This window comes from Mchenga conophoros, linkage group LG18 (genome assembly GCF_057382185.1).
Source record: "Mchenga conophoros isolate Kocher_MC1m ecotype Shallow Benthic linkage group LG18, M_conophoros_male_GT1.1, whole genome shotgun sequence".
In the NCBI taxonomy this organism is placed as follows: Eukaryota; Metazoa; Chordata; class Actinopteri; order Cichliformes; family Cichlidae; genus Mchenga; species Mchenga conophoros.
The window spans coordinates 3,301,294-3,319,924 of NC_140543.1; the positions used below are offsets into that span (position 1 = coordinate 3,301,294).

Here is an 18,631-nt window from a genome sequence, read left to right on the forward strand (position 1 = left end):
TCTGGCTGCTCCACAAACCTCACACAGCTAAATCGTTCTGTTTTCATTTTTCTGCCACTAGACTTGCTAACAAGATGAACAGTAATTGTAATTGGAAGGCTTTGAAAGGTCAAGCACGCTGGATCCTTTTGAGAACGACCTGACTGTCATCTTCTGTTTTGTCTCCACAAAAGGCCTCAAGGACAGCCTGAAGGTTGCTTATTGATGGTGCAAAAAAACATCACACTGTGTTCTCGTGTCTGCAGGGAAGAGCAGATGTAGTGTAGGGGAAGAGGCGCTTCTGGGGGTTTTATAATGGGATCAAACAGCGGGGATCGAGGCCCAGTTGATTCAGATTTCTATATCTGAAAATTTATATGAAAACAAAGCACCGAAGCAAACCATGTGAAAAGTGGTTCAAGCTTCAGTGAGTTTTATTTGTGGGCAGGCGGAGGTGCCCGTCTCTGTGTTCAGTTCTCTACGTCTGCATCTTCACAAAGAATATTCATGGACGAGAACTTCCCCAAAGTCAACTGGGAGCATGATCCAGATGTTTGCAAAGTGAGTTTTATTTGGAGGCAAGTCATTTCCTGTCATACATATCCTCTTCCAGCAGTGGATGTTCATATTAAACTTCCTCGTGTGCCTAAAGCTCAGGCTGCAGACTGCTCAAAACACTTTTGCGTCTACTTTTGGATCTTGGTGATGTCATAGATTGGAAACCCCACCCACCTGCTCTTCAAACCTTCTGTTTGTGACAGTCAGCCAGTCAGTACAAAGCTGGCCTAAAGGGGAGGGGCTTGTTTCAGACAGAGGGGGAACTGAGGCTCTGCACCGAGGACCATTGTGAGATAAAGAAGGATTATTTTTAGCTGTTAGTCATGCAAAGCTACTCTAAAAGAGTAAAAATATGGAGCTGGAGATGAGCAGAACTGGCACTATTTAAATTTTCCCTTTTCAAATATAGTTTCTGACAATGGCTGTGCTTCACCTCGCAGCATTATCGGCTCTGTGAAAGTAAAAAGTGTCTGAGAGCTGAAGTGGCCCTTTAATGCAGATAAATAAATCTAACTCTGCACTGCGAGTCAGCAGTTTTCAGCGGATTTATCTCCCGTGGAGCCTTGAAATAGCTCGAAACCATTAAAACTTTATGGTTTCTGTGCAGGTTTGCGTATGTGTGAATGTAAATCAGTCCAAGACACACATTTTTACGTGTGTTACGCTTTAGTGAGATGACAGAGATCCTCATTAAAGCTATTTCACTGTCTGATAGGAGCTGCTCCACCCGCCTGCCTGCAGGCAGGGCCATGCAGTCAAAAAAATCAAACATTCACCTCCAATGAAACTCATCACACGTGCCTTCATTTAAAGGACTAATCTGTTCTATTTTCACCGAAATAAGCCTTCTGTTCTCCTCTAACCAGCAGGGATCCGACTAATTCCCGATCATTAAAACTTCTGAGTTTGCTTCTCTGAACAGAAAAAGAGCTTCAGTCACTAAAACTGAACAAAGAAAGCCAAACATGCTGATGAGTGCTGATAATGAGCTCTAGCTGAAAGTCTGATGGAAAGAAAAAAACACGTTACAACAAATTTACTTCAGCAGAACAAAACCACAAAATGCTGACGGAGCAAACCAGGAAGACTCCTGACAGGACAGAAAAATGTTCTCCTCTCAGCTGGAGGTTGGATGCTGCTCATCGGTTGTTTTGTCTTTCATGGATTTCAGCTGCCGACTCCATCGGACTCTCTTCCTGTTGGATATGAACCTGGACTGCTTCTGCAGTGTGTTGGAGGTCACGGAGGTCAAACCTGCAGGGGATTCCTGCTAAATGATTGATGTGTGAGAGTTAATAGAATATGGATTGCTGAACACTGATATGTGTCCTTGGCAGCTGTAGCTTATAGCTGACAGTGTGAGCAGAGTGGGTTTATATAACCTCCATGGAGAGCGAATGAAACTCTGTAAGTGCCTGACAGCTTGCATCATATTTGACCCATATTGATCACACATGTACAGCACAGGCTTGATAACACCATCTTTCTCCTCTCTACCTTTAAACGTGCACTGCATGGACTCATTTCAAGTCGTGAACTCATTTCTGTGCAAACATCCAAAGGAGGTGATGCTCAGGCTCAGGACCTTCAAAGAAAACATGCTGAGAGCCGCTCAGTTAAGAAGAAAACTAGAACCACATTGCAACAGTGTTGCAGAATAATATAGCGAATTACATTTGATAACATAGTAACGTTTCTCTGACTCTGATGTAACACAAATAAATAAAATACTCTGTATCTGAAGGGTTTTATTCAGGACTGTGTGTGTTTCTGTGAAAAACTGCTTGTAGGATCTCATTTTCTTTTCTGTTTCAGCCCTCGTGTTGTAGATTTGTTGCTGTGCTTTGGGTCATTTCATGGTGCATGACCCAGTTTGGTCCAAGCTTTAGCTGTGGGACAGATGGCCTCACATTTGAGTCAAAAATCTTTCGATATGCAGAGGAGTTCAAGGTCAACTGTACGGTGCCCGAATCATCACTTCTCCACCTCCGTGCTTTGTAACATGCTGTCACAAAACTCTCGGGGGTTTTGCAGTTTCTCTGAGCATTGGACGGTGTGAGATTGGGGTGAATTCTCTGGGAAAATTGTGTTAACACACCTGAATGTTCCACACCAGCAAACTTCCACAGCTTCTGCTCTTATAATGTGCTCACACACGTGACTCCTATGAAACTCATGTGTTAAGTGTTTTTATTGTATTTCTGTTCTAAACTTTGTGACTTACAATCTGAGAAATGTCGTCCATATGACAACGAGTAAAATCTAAAGCTAACATTCAAACTGATAAACGCTGATGAAACTTAAAGCATCTAAACATGTTTTAACAATAAAAGCTTGACTCAAACGAGCAAAATAAAACCAAAATGTAAAACTAGACCTTATTGATCATCATTATTATTGTAACCAACAATAATTCCTGTAATGTATATAGCTGATGTAATCAATAGTTTTGTATAGTTGTGATAGAGTCAATCTACATGTTTTTGACTCCTCCCCCTGAGTGAAGCGACCCCCTCTCTCCATGGTTCGTCTCCGTTGTCACACTGAAGCTTAATTAACATCTGATTGTGTTTGATTTCCAGTGTCACAAAAACTACGTCCCTGTGTGCGGCTCAAACGGAGACACCTACCAGAACGAGTGCTACAGGCGACAGGCGTCCTGCAAGCAGCAGAGACTCATCTCCCGGGTGTCCGACGGGCCCTGCTCCACCGGTGAGTGTGTGCCAGGAAGTACACAGTGTTGACGCAATGGAAACGGGAATTAACGCTGTCCGGGTGACTGACCGATTGAGAGTGAGGGTTCGTCAGAAAAGTGAATTATAACGGCTCATTTACTGATATCGAGCTGCGAGGACATCAGTCAGGCTATGAGGGCTTCCGCCGTTTAAGGCGTCATCTGAGGGAATCATTCAGCTGCCGCCTCATATTAAGAGTCGTGGCGTCTTCATTTGAACATCGCCTTCATTCGTCTTCATTCTGTTCCATCACTCATGATGTAATGGCTTTTTTAAAACAGCACAGAGGGAATTACGAAGAGAAACTGTCGAGAAACAACCTCATATACAACCTCATGATATACACACCGTCTTAAAGCATCCAACTTTTAAATATATATATACTCAGCGCCTGATATAATCAATCAATGCTGCGAGTGATGCAGGTGAGTGCAAAAAGCAGTTCAAGTAACAAGTCTTCTGCTGCTCTGACACTAAAACCTAATTTCACATTTCAGTTTGCACAGATTCTTTTTCAAGAAAAAATATGAGAAATTTGCTAAGTTTCCATTTGTTGTGGGCCTGTTCTATTCTTGGACTCTACTAAAGGAGCTTTGTGTGATTTACAGTTCACAATAATCCTTATTTATCTTATCTTGGGCCTTAATGCTGTCCACCAGTAGATGCTCTCTGTTTTAGCTCCTCCCACTCCCATTATGCTAACAATCTTCTGATTGGCTGCCTCGCTCAAAAGATTTTAAACAGCAGGAGGGGCTTCTGTGCCTGTAATGACCATATTAGGGATATCCCCTCTCTGTGACATCATATAAATCCAAGAGTAGAAAAAAACTGCAGCAGTGAAGCTGAGAGGAGCCGACATAATGAAGGTAGAGAGTTTAAACATTTGGACACCAAAGCAACGGACAGTCAGGGTGGAGTGGGTGGAGGCAGGTGTCAGCGGTGATTTGTGATAGAAGCACAGCAGCAGAGTGGACGGGAAGGTTTAAAGCTGGTAGTGTGCATCATTCTGCTGTGATGTGTGATTTGGAGACAGTAGCACTGACAAAGACAGGCGGCCGAGCTAAGAGTAAGACTTTCACTGGGAGTGAGCAGGAAGGACTGGATTCACTCAAGAGACAGAGGTGGAGATGATGTGGATGTGTGCAGAGGAGGAAAGGTGGATATATTAGACGAAAGATGATGAAGATGGAGCTGCCAGGCTGGAGGAAAAGAGGAAGATCTTAGCAGCTGAAAGAAGAAGAAGCAGAAAACTGCCCGATTTTAGATTCCAGAGCAGTTTGAAACTAAACTTTGAGGCTTAAATAGAGAGAGATGTCGCTGCAGTCACGTACTCGTGACATCCTCTCCAACAGAATATTTATATTCAAGTTTGTAGAAAAACTACTTTTAAGCTGTAATTAGTCTGCTGTGACCGTCATTACGAGAGGAAGTTTTTAAAAAGCCGACATTTTCTAACACAAAGGGATTTTTTAAAAAGTATCGAATAACTTTCAAATTTTTTATAGACCTTTTTATTAGATACAAGCTAAAACCATTAAAGGTACATTTTACTGCTTTTTACGAGAGACAAAGACACTGGTAGTGCCGCTTTGTTTATTTAGAATATTTTTGACAGCCACAGTTAGCAGCAGATAATTATACGTTTTTTTTTATATATATATACACACAATTCTCGTTTCCCGACCAGAGCGTCAGTATCCAGTAAAGGTCCTAAGCTGCCCCCCCCCCCCCCCCCGCTAACCAAGCCTACCTCAGACACGTGCGCTGCCCAGATTAACAAGGACCGCATCAGGTGTTGAGCAACCAGGACACCCTGATGAGAGCTGGGCTACTGGAACTAGACGGTGGGTGAAAACAGGGCGCTGTTGGAATGCTACTACACAAGTAACCCCAGCGGAAAAATCACCTTTGTTGCTGACAGATTTGATAGATCACATTTGAGCCTCTGCTGAGTGTAACTGCTCGGTCTCTGACCCTGGACTTTCATAACCCTCCAGGTTTGGGAGGATTTTACTGACTCGTTCAGCGACTCGTAATTAAAATTGATCTGCGGCTGATTAACTGGCTCGTTCTCTGAAATCAATGTGACTGATGATGTTGTGCAGAGTTCAGAGGAAAAGCCGAGGACGAGCTCTCAGCGTTTGATGTTCAGTCAATTAAAAACATAATGACAGTGAACTCGGAAGGCATGAAAACACGGCAGCAAGGCCGACTGCTGGAGCGTAATTAAAAGTATAAGTGAGGCACTTATTCACATTATAAAAGCCAGAGTTTGAAATATGATGAGTTCTATGTTTGTGCAGAGAAACACCTGAAATACTTCATATTATACAGTTTCTAGTTAAAAGCTTGTCTTTTCTAACAGCTCAGGTCTGCTGTGTTATCTTATTTTCAGGGAAATGAAACGTCTCTTCATGTTGTTGACATTGAAAGGATCTATATGTGTGGTTAAAATCAGTTCATGCTGAATAAATCAAATAAAATAGCTGCAGCTCTGATGACCTTTGACAAGCTCTGTAAACCTCAGGGATGTGTTGGAGTCCGACTCACCGTCACATCCATTGATCAGTTATTAAAGTGGACCTCCTGCATCAGAACCAACACCCACACAGACGAACAGCAACAACACAACCTGGAACAGAAGATTGAATCTTGATTTTCAACGCCCAACGCGCATGTTCAAAACAAAGGGCAGCCAGTTTAACCGCTCACAGCGAGCGGGAAGAATGCAGGCGGTGAGAGCTTCTGACGTTATATCGATTTAAATCAACAGAGCCTCCGCTTTCTTTGTTTTTCTGACCGTTGGGTCGTTAAGATGCTGACATCACTTATAGTCTTCAAAGTTATTTCCGAGCACATCACAACAGTAACTACTGGAGAATAGTTCAGTCTGGACTATTGTTCCTGTTCTCGCATCGTTTTTAGGAATGTCTGAAGTTCAGTGCAAATAATCTTCCTGAGTCATGAAATAAAATCTTTCCAGTTGTTCGTCGTGTCTTTGATCTGAGCTCTGTTCGCCCCTTATTTGTGGCTTAGCCATTTAAAAACGGAGGTTGGTTATTTGTTTGTTGAATTTCTCTTGTTCTCTGATGACGTATCGACTGACTTTCTAGTCCGAGGGTTTCCTGCTATGCCCGAGCCTCTCGTCTTTTTAATGTGCTGCAGTTCTGGCTCTTATTTTTGAGAAATGAAACAAGCCTCCAAAAACTATAGTCCTCGCTCTCCTCTGCCTTTTTATTGGCGTTATTCATGTGCAGCACATCTTTAACTGCTTAAAACCTCACAGTGAAACTGCAGCCCAGGGGCGCCGCCACTCCAGATATTTTAACCCTTCATTAAAGAGTCACTCTTGGTCCAAATAAGACTTCAGTGTGGACGTCCAGCTCAGCGCCGGGTGTTTTTATTGAGTAATCGTCTGAGATGTTCTCTTGGCTGAAGTTTGCCCCTCACACATTTAACCCTCATCCTCCATCGTCCCTATGCTAACGTCTTTATTTTAATATTAAATTAGATTAGTTACAGCTCCAAACACTGCTGCTGTTTAGTATTCACTTATTCCCACGCTTGTGATAATGCCGTGCAGTTTAGTTTTTTAGAATTACTTCAATCAGAACACAGTTTATCATCTTTAGAAGGAAACTAGCGAGCTAACTTCCTGCTAACGTCTAACTGCTCTAAACCTCGGTGGTCCTTGTTTTCAGTCTGATTTCTGTGTTCGTGGTCGTCTAGTAAGTCAATTATATTAATTTCTGTTTACAAACCTGAAAACCTCTCAGCTTTGGATCATTTAAAAAAAGAAGATGCCCGAAGTTTAGCCATAGCATCTGATTTAGCGTGGGTCATTTAATGGTCGCTCCATGTTGGGCTCTGTTCTGACAGACACTTTGGTTCTGTTATATATTTTGTGGCATCTTGTCCCCTCCCAGGCCTGTTTTACTCTGAAAGCCTGTGTAGATCATTAAAACCACTCATTATCTTTAAGAAGTCAGATTACAGCACAAGGCCGACAGTATCCTGATTACTTACGAAGATCCTGACCACTTAAAGCTTAAGATCTAACAGATGGAGTTTTACTGCATCAGGACAATTAATACCACATTAGCACGTCACACCACAGCCATCCTGAAGCCATGATCATTACTGTGCTGCTGTAACCTTTAGTCAGCCTTTCCTCCAGATGCTGAACCCACTGCTCCCATTAGTGAGCTGCTGCTGGTGCTAACAGTTGGTGATTTGGCTTTCCAACGCCTCACTGGAAAAACCATTGCTTTGAGGTTCTGCCTATGTGAGCAGATGTACTGTTACACTTAAATGTGCAAAAATATTTGACTTTAATTACATAATTAAAAGTAGCAAACCATAAAAACAGGATGAGACTGTATTTACACAAACCTTTGGCCATATGCTGCGTATCTACAGAGCCGTGTGTGAGGAATGAATCAGGTTTCATTTCCCAAAGGCTGCTGGTCTTCCACAGCTGGATGCTCACCAGCCATCCATCAGAGCTACGCTAAAGCACTAACAGGTTAGCATTTTCCCCATCAAACACCCCGCAGATTCCCTGGACTCGGATGTCTCTGCAGGCCAGACAGATTTTATGTCTCCTCTCCTGAGAAATGAGTTGTGGAAACTTATAGCAACGCCACAGTGGCTACGTTGGTGGTGGTGGTCAACTCCATCTGCAGGGGCAGTGGCCTGATTTCCCAGGAGGCATCGGCTGGTGCTCTGCTCTTATTACCCACTACACTGGAGAGTTTGTGCCCTCCACTTTCCTTGCCTCCCTCCTGGCCTTCTGCAATTTCCTCTCCCTGAGATTTATGCTTCCTGTAATTGGAGCGTTCGACGGCTTTGAGCCGAGGCAACCGCACGAAAGCTCGGCTGATTTTATTTCCCCGAGCAGGACAGGAGATGGAGGAAATGCAGCGATTTGGGTCCCTTTTTTTCTTAGAGAGCAGTGTGGGAGGTTACAGGAGCTGGGACGGCTGAGACTCCTCGCTGGGATCTGATCACAGGTCAGTGGTGGGTGTAGCTGCCCAGCTGAGAGGCTGAGACTCCACATTAGCCTCAGGTCAGACTTATTACTCTTTAAAACGCTCGTTGTTGGCTTTCTGGCTCCATTGGCTGAGGAGAGCAGAGAGCAGAGCAGATTTCACAGCTGGAAGAAGATGATGTGACATTACAGACCTTTGAAGTTCAGACAGCAAACTTTTCAAGGGAACTTCTTCTGCTTTCTGCCGTATATATACTGCTCCAGTGGGTGTTCATATTAAATTATACCAAAAGTATCAAATAATGATGCCAGCAAATGTGGATATTCTCTCAGGCTTCAGCCTGCTCTAAACACTCACACAGTCTTTACCCCACAGCCATAAACGGCTGATGCGGTAACGTCGTCACCGGGCGGGCGGTGTGGACAACTAAGCTTGTGATTGAGGCGATATAGGAGCCTCAAAGTTTTACCATGAGTGGATTTACTAAAAGTTTAAATCTCAGTGACCTCGACCTCAACGTTAGGTCACTGTCAACTATGGCAGCACAGGTGTGTCTGCTAGGAGGCTGACGGATGGCTGCCTGAGGTTTTTTTCTAGTCTTGGATCTGCATGATGTCATAGAGAGGGGATAGCCCTCATAAGTCATCTGAGGCACACAGCTGTAGCAGTGAACCCTTTTTTGTGCTGTGCAGCCAATCAGAGGGAAGGCTCAAAGGGGGAGGGGCTAAATCGTGTAGTTTCAGACAGAGAACTAACTGAGGGGATGGACCAAGGCCCAGGCGCTTTATATTGTAAGATAAAGACCAGTAAAGATGTTCATTAATTACAAACGACTAAATTATTGATGCACTCCTGCAGCTAAAGCAGAGTACTCTGAATAATCAGCGAGCTCATGATCCATCACAGTTCAGGTCGTTGCCAGTGAAACAACATATCTGACCTTTACCTTGATTGCAGTTTGGGTAAAAACTCATTAGTTTGTGCTAGTTTGATTAAATTTGGACCACTACTGTAGGAGTAGCAATTCTGGAATGAGCTTATTGATCCTTTAATTCAATTCAGTTTTATTTATATGGCTCTAAATCGCAACAAAGCACTTTATATTGTAAGATAAAATGCTAAAATAATACAGAGAAAACTCCAAAAATCAGACCAACCCTATGAGCGAGCACGTGGTGACAGTGGCAAAGAAAAACTCCCTTAAACAGGAAGAAACCTCCTGCAGAGCCAGGCTCAGGGAGGGGCCAGTTGGGGTGTGGGGAGGGCAAAAGTTTATAAGTTTCTAAGATAAATGAAGATAAATTGTAACCGAATCAAGCAGAGCTGCTCTAGTTTAAAGAAGTGAAAGCCTGAACACTTTTTTATTACTTGACTGTGTGTAAAATAGTAGAATTAAATTGAAAAAAATGTAAATAACTAATCAAAAACAACAATACCCATGAGCCTCCAGCACCAGTCAGGTGTGGAGGGGTATAAACATTAAGACTGTAATTTAAAGACGGCACCACTGTAGCCAAATATGTCAAAATGTGACCAAATAAGAAAAATTCTATGAAATATTAAAATTGTAATAAAATCAAGACAGTTCTCACTGTCTGCGCTCTTTTGGTTTCATGGGGGCCACTCATGAGATTGTCCTCACGAATAAGTCAGAATCTGAAAAAAAATATCAGTTATTGTCTTTATTTATTATTATTTTACAAGGACGCTGTCCATAAAAGACTGTTACACAAATACACGCAGACTGGTCTGTTCAGAGTTTACAGCAGGACCCTCGATGTTGCTGTTTCCAACCAGTAACTCCAACAGATCATGTGTAGCAGAAGCAGCTGGTTATGGGTGTTGAATCATTTCCCTGCCTGGATGGAACCTGATGTCTTTATAGTCTGATTAAGTGGAAGCAGAATGACTTTCTTAGATCGGCTCTGATTGGCCTAAAGGGAGGTTGGCCTCAAAGAAAATGAGCTAAAGCAGCTTGGTTCAGTTGAATCGAATGGCTCTACCGAGGTTCGTAAGATAAATAAGGATTATTTTGAACTGTGAGTCATGCAAAGCTGTTCTAGTGGAGTCCAATAGTAAAAACTACAGAGGTGGAAATGAGCACAAGAGGTCCACTTTAAAAGCAAAACTGGACCTGGCTATCGATAGCATGTGCTGTTTAGTATGCAGATGCAGTGAGCAGCTCTGGTACAAACATCAATGTCATCGATTTTCCTTCATGTTTATGTGAACCTGAGATACAAACAGGGCCCCGCTGGAGCCGGAATGAGCTTATCGATGGCCAGGCCAGCGTCCCCAGGAATTACGCCCAGTCCCACACCAGTCTATATCTGAAGCCAACATTTAGTGCTAATGCAGGGAGACTTGTGTCCTTTAGGCAGCGAGCGTTTCGAGGTGTGGAGGCGCTCTGGATGAGGTGGGAATCTTTATTAATCTCAGATCCTGTTCTTGGCCCAATTAGTTTGTAAATCAGTTGTTTGATCAATACAAAGACGAGCTCTTTGTGCACTTCATTATGTGTCAGAGCACTCGCCCTGCAGATGAAACATACTTCCCCTTTAATTAGGAGCTGGAGTGTGCAGGATGTTCTAACGTAAAACCCTTTTTCTGGGTGATTATTAAAACTCACTGAGGTCTGAGTTACAACATCAGATATTTCTGACCTGTCACAGTACCAGATCATTTGTAGAAATTGTCCAGTGTTCAGCTGGTTGTAGTTTTACGGACTTCATAGTTAATAAAAAGAAATCAACCTGCTTTTGGTCCTTTTTCTGTCTTTAAGTGGTTCATCTTAACATATTTGCCGGGATTGTTAGTCTCCAGAGGATGGATCCTCTTGATTTTGTAGGTTCTTCTCTTCACACCTACTGAACAGATTACAGGTGTATTTAACACTCAGCAGGTCACCGGGGAGCCAGGCTGTCGAGAAGGGTTTGGTTAACTTCCTGCTCTTTTACATGACATTTTTAAATGTAATAATATTTAAGAAGGTCCAGTTACACAACACATCCTCAAACAAAGACCCAAAATATTCCACATGCATTATAAATCAATGCACTAGCCTAATGGTTGTAGCGGTGATATTAAAATTTCTTGTTTAAAGTAAAAAATTCAAGCGAAAAAAAAATGCATTTGAAAAAGCGCTTAATTTAAAATAACACAAAGGTTTATTAGTTTGACACCAGCAAACTGCATTTTTCTCCTTTTTCATAAACTTGTAAATCGTCTCAGATTTCTGTCTCTGACTTATTTCATTACACTACAAACATCGACAACTGTAAGGACAAAGGAAAAGACTTTGCAGACACCAATATTGAAGCGAAGTCCAGTAACAGGTCCGGCGTGACGTGACCGAGGCTCTAAATGTGTAGACCAGACCTGGGTTTGGTGACATAATCCTCTGTCATCAGATACCTTCTGCATCTCTTGTGACATTCAAGGAGTATTTTTGGCATCATGGCTCTGATGGGTGAAGCAATTGTGGCCACTGAAAGGCCAAAGACGGGTTTTTAACTTGCAATAATAACCACCTTCAGGTAACTGCTGTTGTGATTTGGTGCTATATAAATTGAATTGAACTGAACTGAATTGAGAGATAACTGCACTGTCTGAGGCAAAGAAAGTCCTTATTAGTAGGATGGAATGATGGTAGCGTCTTAAGGTTGCAGGTGTTGGTGTATCAGCTCTTTTTTAAATGATATTTTTACTGGTTTAAAGTGTAAATAAGCACTCAGTCACGATTAGACACTAGAAACTACTCGGTAAGGTTTCAGCACTGAAAAGAAGCTTAGATTAGGCAGCAGAGTCCTCTCGGTTTGGTTTTAGCTTTAAAACCTTACTGGTTTGGTTAGAAAAAGAATTTTGGGTTATAAGACGCTCATCAACGACAGTAACCCTGCTCATTAATAAACAATGCGTTTGCAGCGTCATAACCGAATGCATCAGGGCGCCACAGGACAGCAGACTTACTGTCAGGATGACAGCAGGCTGGTCATGACGTGAACAGTAAAGTTCGTGTAGCTTTGGGTTAAAAACAGCAGCTTGTGTTTAAATTTAATGTGAATTAAATTATCGCACCTACATCTCTCCACATCTGTCAGGATGTTTGAGGAGGTGGGTTTCAGCTCATCATTCGTCCTGTCAGGCCTCATTTGCTTTTCATTATTTTGCACATTAGGAACACCTTTTAATGATATTTAGCGTTCGGAAGCAGATTGATTTACAGATGTGGACGGCAGCAGAGGAAGCAGCGAGCTGCGGTAAAAGCCTCGGCCTGCTTCATTAACCACAGGGTCAGCCATGTTTCATTTTATTGACTCGGTGCGGCTGCAGCGTCCGATTCTTCTGTAGGAGTTTAACTCTGTAGGAGTGAACGTGTCCACGCGGTTAATGAACAGTTACGTATCCTTATAATTATAATGATCCTCCACCGTCTGTAGGTGGCTGACAAAGGTGTTAGAAAAGCAGCGACGCAGCTGAAGGTGTTTTCACAGATTAAATGAAAGATGCTCTTTTTTCTCTACTCAGGATGAAAGTTGTTTTTTTTTAAATCCGAGGTTCTTTGAAGTTTATTGATCAGAAAGAGTTGGTGTCTGCGATCCAGTGTCCAACGCAGTTACAGATTCTTTTTATCAGCTGGATCTAAAACCTAAAGCTTCTCAGTCTGATTCAATCTCGCATTCTTTCATCTTCTTCCGTCTTCCTGTCTGCCTGCATCCCTGCTTTTTCAGGTTTGATCAAATCACAACTGTAAACTTCAAATTTGAGCTTTTCTTCAGTTTTTGATAAAGAAACAACTTGTTTCAAAGGTTTTTTGCAGAAAACTGCCTCCATCCTGCCCTGTGTGTTCTCATCCTGCAGGGTAAACAGTCATTTTCAGATGTTGGTGACATCTCACGTCTCAAACACATCACTGCTCAGACAGACATTTAATCCTGTTTTAAACTGCTGCAAGCTGGAGGGAGGGTGCTGGAGCAAGGATACCGTGGTTCTGGTCCAGTATGACCATTTTGTGCTTTACTGTTTGTTTTACTGCACTTTAGTTCAGTTTTCTGAATATCTCGAAGGAGGAAGATCCAAACTCAGGACTCTGAAGAAAAAACTGTTCAAAATCCCAGACCTCTGTCCGAGGCTGTGGTCGGACCAAGCAGGAATTTCCTGGGCTGAGAAATAAGCCAAGGATGGGACAGAGCCAAATTAAAACTATGTATACTGTCCACATGCCAGCTTATCTAAATAAGTGCTTTCTATAAATACTGTGAGTCGGTATACTGACGGCAGTCATCTTTAACAGCTGGATATCTGCATTTCATCAGAACAGTAAATTGTAAGTGGATTGATTTTTATTTAGCAGTTTTCTAGTCTTATTGACACAAAAATATCACATTCACACATTTATAAACATTCACTTCAGTCTATGCCAACCGAGCAGTGAAACACCATAAACTGCAGTCCCTCCAATGGCCACTTGAGGTTTGTTCAAAGCTGAGAGTCCAATGTTTAAATATTCAAGTTTACAGAGAAACTACGTTTACTGTAGTTTTATGTCTCTTAAGTTAATAACAGTGCATGGCGAATCTTAATATGACCCGACCATTTCAATTTAATTGAGGAATAAAATTTACCCAAAGTCAGAAAAGGCAACAAAATCGTTTCAGGAACACCACGTGTCTGCGTCTGTGAAAATCAATGACTTTGACAAACTCAGTCAAGTATTAGATGTCCTGCACAGCAAATCCAGCATGTCCAAATTAACACTGTCAGATTTGATTTCAACAAAAAAAAAAAAGATTTCAACACTATTAAAGTGTCTATATGGGTCCACACCAGAGAGTGTTAATTTAACTCTTTTTGGAGAGTTGGTACGTTAACTCTGATTTAGTGTTAAACACCAAATCTGTCTGGAGTTGATAATTTAACACTTACTAATGCTAACTAGGTGTTAAGAGTTTATATATTAACTCTCAAAGAGTATTTTAGTTTAACTACGTAAGAGTTATCTTCTAATTCATTCTAAAAAGCAGGAATTTTACTGTTCTGAACTTCTAGAAATTTCTTTTGGAAATAAACATTTACTAAAAAGATGCAATGGTTTTTGAAAAACATTTATTCTGAACTGTGCACCACAATTTCAAAACATTTTCTGAAAGATGTAACAGTATACATGTTCTCACTTTCATTAGAATTTTGTTTATCAAAAGGTCTGACATAGGTGAGCTGGTAAATGCAAATAACAGCATTCTCATCACTTATTTCAATAAATACAAAATACAATATGCATGTCCTTCATTCATCACTTTGTGGAACTGCAACGCACTTCTGCTCTCCCCCATATTCCATCTTCACAAGCATATCCTGTGTGGAGATTGAATAAAAATTAGTTGACACTAATTAATGACACAAATAATCCAGTAATCAATTGCAGCACAGTTAAAAAAAAAAAGGAATCCTTTTTGAGCCATTACTTGTATAAAGTATTTTCCCAAAAGACAAAGACACAGGCAACAGGTAATACTGAACTAAATGTAAAACCTCAACCTTTTTCATTTTTACCTAAACCATGTGCACAAAACTCTGGAGGGATCTATGCTAACGTAGAATCCAGTCAGGACGTCTGCTACTGCTGTTTGCTCGTTTTTGTTTTTTTTTATGGGAGATCATTTTCAGGCTTCAAGTAGGCAAGGCAAGGCAAGGCAAGGCAAATTTATTTGTATAGCACAATTCAACAACAAGGTGATTCAAAGTGCTTTACAGAGACATTAGAAACAAAAACAAATAAAAAGCATGATTTAAAATTGATTAAAACAAGCAAACAAACTAACTAACTAAACACACACATTTCACACCTGTTTGCGCGATCTGAACCCTTATCGTAAGGGGAGCTACCAGTCCTTCTGTGGACGAGCTACTTTCTATTTTAAATTCCCTGAATTTAAAATACTCTCTAGACCCAGTCTAGACCCAGCTGGGGAGCTACCCAGAGCTCTAAACCCACTTAACAAACAAACAAACAAACAAACAAACAAACAAACAAACAAACAAACAAACAAACAAACAAACAAAACAGTATATAAAATCAAAACAGATAAAATCAGAACAGTAGATAAAATCAGTAGTTAATGTAAGTTTTGAAATTTAAGCTTAACAAACAAACAAAACAGTATATAAAATCAAAACAGATAAAATCAGAAATAGATAAGATCAGTAGTTAGTGTAAGTTTTGAAATTTAAGCTTAAAAGTGTGGATTTGGTGCTTTATTCAAATGCAGCTGAGAACAGGTGAGTCTTCAACCTGGATTTAAATAAACTGAGTGTTTCAGCTGATCTGAGGCTTTCTGGGAGTTTGTTCCAGATATAAGGAGCATAAAAGCTGAATGCAGCTTCTCCGTGTCTGGTTCTGACTCTGGGAACTGATAAAAGACCGGATCCAGATGACCTGAGGGATCTGGAAGGTTCATACTGGGTCAGGAGGTCACTGATGTATTTTGGTCCTAAACCATTCAGAGCTTTATAGACCAGCATCAGAACTTTAAAGTCTATCCTCTGACGGACAGGCAGCCAGTGTAAAGACCTCAGAGCTGGACTGATGTGGTCCACTTTTTTGGTCTTAGTGAGGACTCGAGCAGCAGAGTTCTGAATGAGCTGTAGTTGTGTGACTGATTTTTTAGGTAGACCTGTAAAGATGCTGTTACAGTAATCAAGCCTACTAAAAATGAATGCATGGACTAGTTTTTCCAGGTCCTGTTGAGACATCAGATCTTTTATCCTTGAAATATTCTTGAGGTGATAGTAAGCTGATTTTGTTATTGTCTTAATGTGTTTTTCTAAGTTTAGGTCTGCATCCATCACTACACCCAAATTTCTCGCCTGGTTTGTGGTTTTTAGATGTATAGATTGAAGTTCTCTGGTGACCTGTAATCGTTTTTCTTTGGCGCCAAAGACTATTACTTCAGTTTTGTTTTTGTTTAGCTGGAGAAAATTGTGGCACAACCGGTCATTGATTTCCTCAATGCATTTACCAAGAGCCTGTACAGGGCCTCGGTCTCCTGGTGACATTGTGATATATATTTGTGTGTCATCTGCATAGCTACGACAGTTTATTTTGTTGTTCTTTATAATCTGTGCCAGTGGGAGCATGTAAATGTTAAACAGAGGGGGTCCCAAGATGGAACCTTGGGGAACTCCACATGTGATACTTGTCTGCTCAGATGTGAAGTTACCTATTGATACAAAGTATTTCCTGTTTTCTAAGTATGTTTTGAACCAGTTTAGTACAGTTCCTGAAAGACCTGCCCAGTTCTCCAGTCGTTTGAGTAATATGTTGTGGTCAACTGTATCAAATGCTGCACTGAGATCCAGTAAAACTAGGACTGACATTTTTCCACTGTCTGTGTTCAGACATATGTCATTGAACACTTTGGTCAGAGCGGTTTCAGTGCTGTGGTTCTGTCTAAAACCTGACTGGAAGGCATCGTAGCAGTTATTCTGTTTTAAGAAGTAATTGAGCTGTTGAGAAACTGCTTTTTCAATGATCTTACTTAAAAATGGGAGATTTGAGATCGGCCTGTAGTTTTTCATTTGTGTCTTGTCAAGATTGTCCTTTTTCAGTATAGGTTTGATTACAGCAGTTTTTAGTGGTTCTGGAAACACACCTGACATTAAGGAAAAGTTGACGATCTGTAACAGGTCTGACTCCAAAGTCTTTGAGACCTTTTTGAAAAAACTTGTTGGCAGGACATCTAAACAGCAAGAGGAGGAGTTCAGTTGACCTAAGATGTCCTCCAGGTCTTTGCTGTTAATAGGGTCAAACTGTTTGATGGTGTTTAAACAGTTTTTCGGTGGACACAGTACATATCCTGGATCTGCTGTTGATGTACCAACTGCTTGTCTAATCTTTTTGATTTTGTCTGTGAAGAATTTGGCAAAGTCATTGCAGGCCATGGTTGAATGAAGTTCAGCTGCCACTGGCACAGGAGGGTTTGTTAGCCTGTCAACTGTAGAAAATAAGACCCGAGCATTATGGCTGTTTTTAGTGATGATGTCAGAGAAGTAGGACCTTCTTGCACTCCTCAGTTGTAAATTATAATTGTGAAGTTTCTCTTTATAGATGTCATAATGAACCTGGAGGTTTGTTTTTCTCCATCTGCGCTCAGCTTTCCTACACTCTCTTTTTTCATTTTTCACTAGTGTGGAGTTTCTCCATGGAGACTTTTTCCTTCCAGAGATAACCTTCACCTTAATGGGGGCAATAGTATCCATTACATTTAACATTTTTGCATTAAAGCTATTGACGAGCTCATTGACTGAACCTTTGGACAGGTCAGGTGTTAATGGGAAGACCTGGTTAAAGATCTCACTACTGTCTTCAGTTATACACCGTTTTGTGATCACTGCTGTTGATATATTTGTGTGGGCTGAGATTTTACTTTCAAAGAAAACACAGTAATGATCAGATAAGCCCACATCAGACACAGTAATGTTTGATGTGGGCACCATTATACCAACATTTCACTATCTAGACATTGTTTTAGGTGTATTTGACCAAAAGTTTGACTGAAAATTCACATGCAAGCTGTTTTTCAAGGCTGTGGTATTTGCCCGCAAACAATACCTTTCAGCTAGCTAAAACAGAATATTATGCTATCACCGAGCAACATGGCTAATGCCTTTCACACAGCTTTGTCTCAACTCCAAAGAGCCACAGAAGTAAAAGATAATAATAATAATTGAAACAATCTTTGAAAAAATGATTTACCAAGCATGGCAAACAACTCAAATATGTAGAGCAAAATGTTCTGAAACGGCTTCACTCCAGCTTCGTTTGGAGCCTATGGTGCTGGGGGCGGAGTCTGTGAATTTACTCTATTGGTGTCATAGCCCCTGTTGGAGTTCAAGAGTTCAAGAGTTAATGTTTCCATTGTAACACCTCCAGATTTGAAATAGAAACACTCATTTTTAACACTCGATTTTAACTACTATCATTTTACACCTCAGAGTTACATTAAAAGAATGTGACTCTACTTAGAGTAAAATAAACTCTACTTTTGCAAGAAGACTACTAACACCAAAACATTTAACACTTTTGAATTTGCTGTGTGGGAATGACAGTGGACTATGGATTATTTGTTCTTTTGTCACATCATGTATGAATTAAACAGTAAAAACAGGTTTAGAGTTCAGTATATTTCTCCCACCTGTAATTACTTTCATTCCTTGTTAGTTTGTTACCCATCGCTCTTTCATATATAGGCTAAATATGGCGGCAGGTCAGTGAGCGCAGTGGGGTCTGACTGACAGCTGATTTCCTTGCATTTCCCAGCAGGGATCATTAGCTTCTGTTTTATATTCTTATTTCAAGTTAGGCCAAAT

The 18,631-nt window shown here is 41.1% G+C and overlaps 1 protein-coding gene across 1 annotated transcript in view; it reads left to right on the forward strand.

Moving 5' to 3' along the window:
* The window catches only part of tmeff1a (transmembrane protein with EGF-like and two follistatin-like domains 1a), a 108,181-nt gene that overhangs the window by 53,450 nt on the left and 36,100 nt on the right, over positions 1–18,631 (forward strand). The window contains exon 3 of the mRNA XM_085254353.1: positions 3,120–3,249. Within this exon, the coding sequence (XP_085110479.1) occupies positions 3,120–3,249 (130 nt within the window). The remainder of the gene's footprint in view (positions 1–3,119; positions 3,250–18,631) is intronic.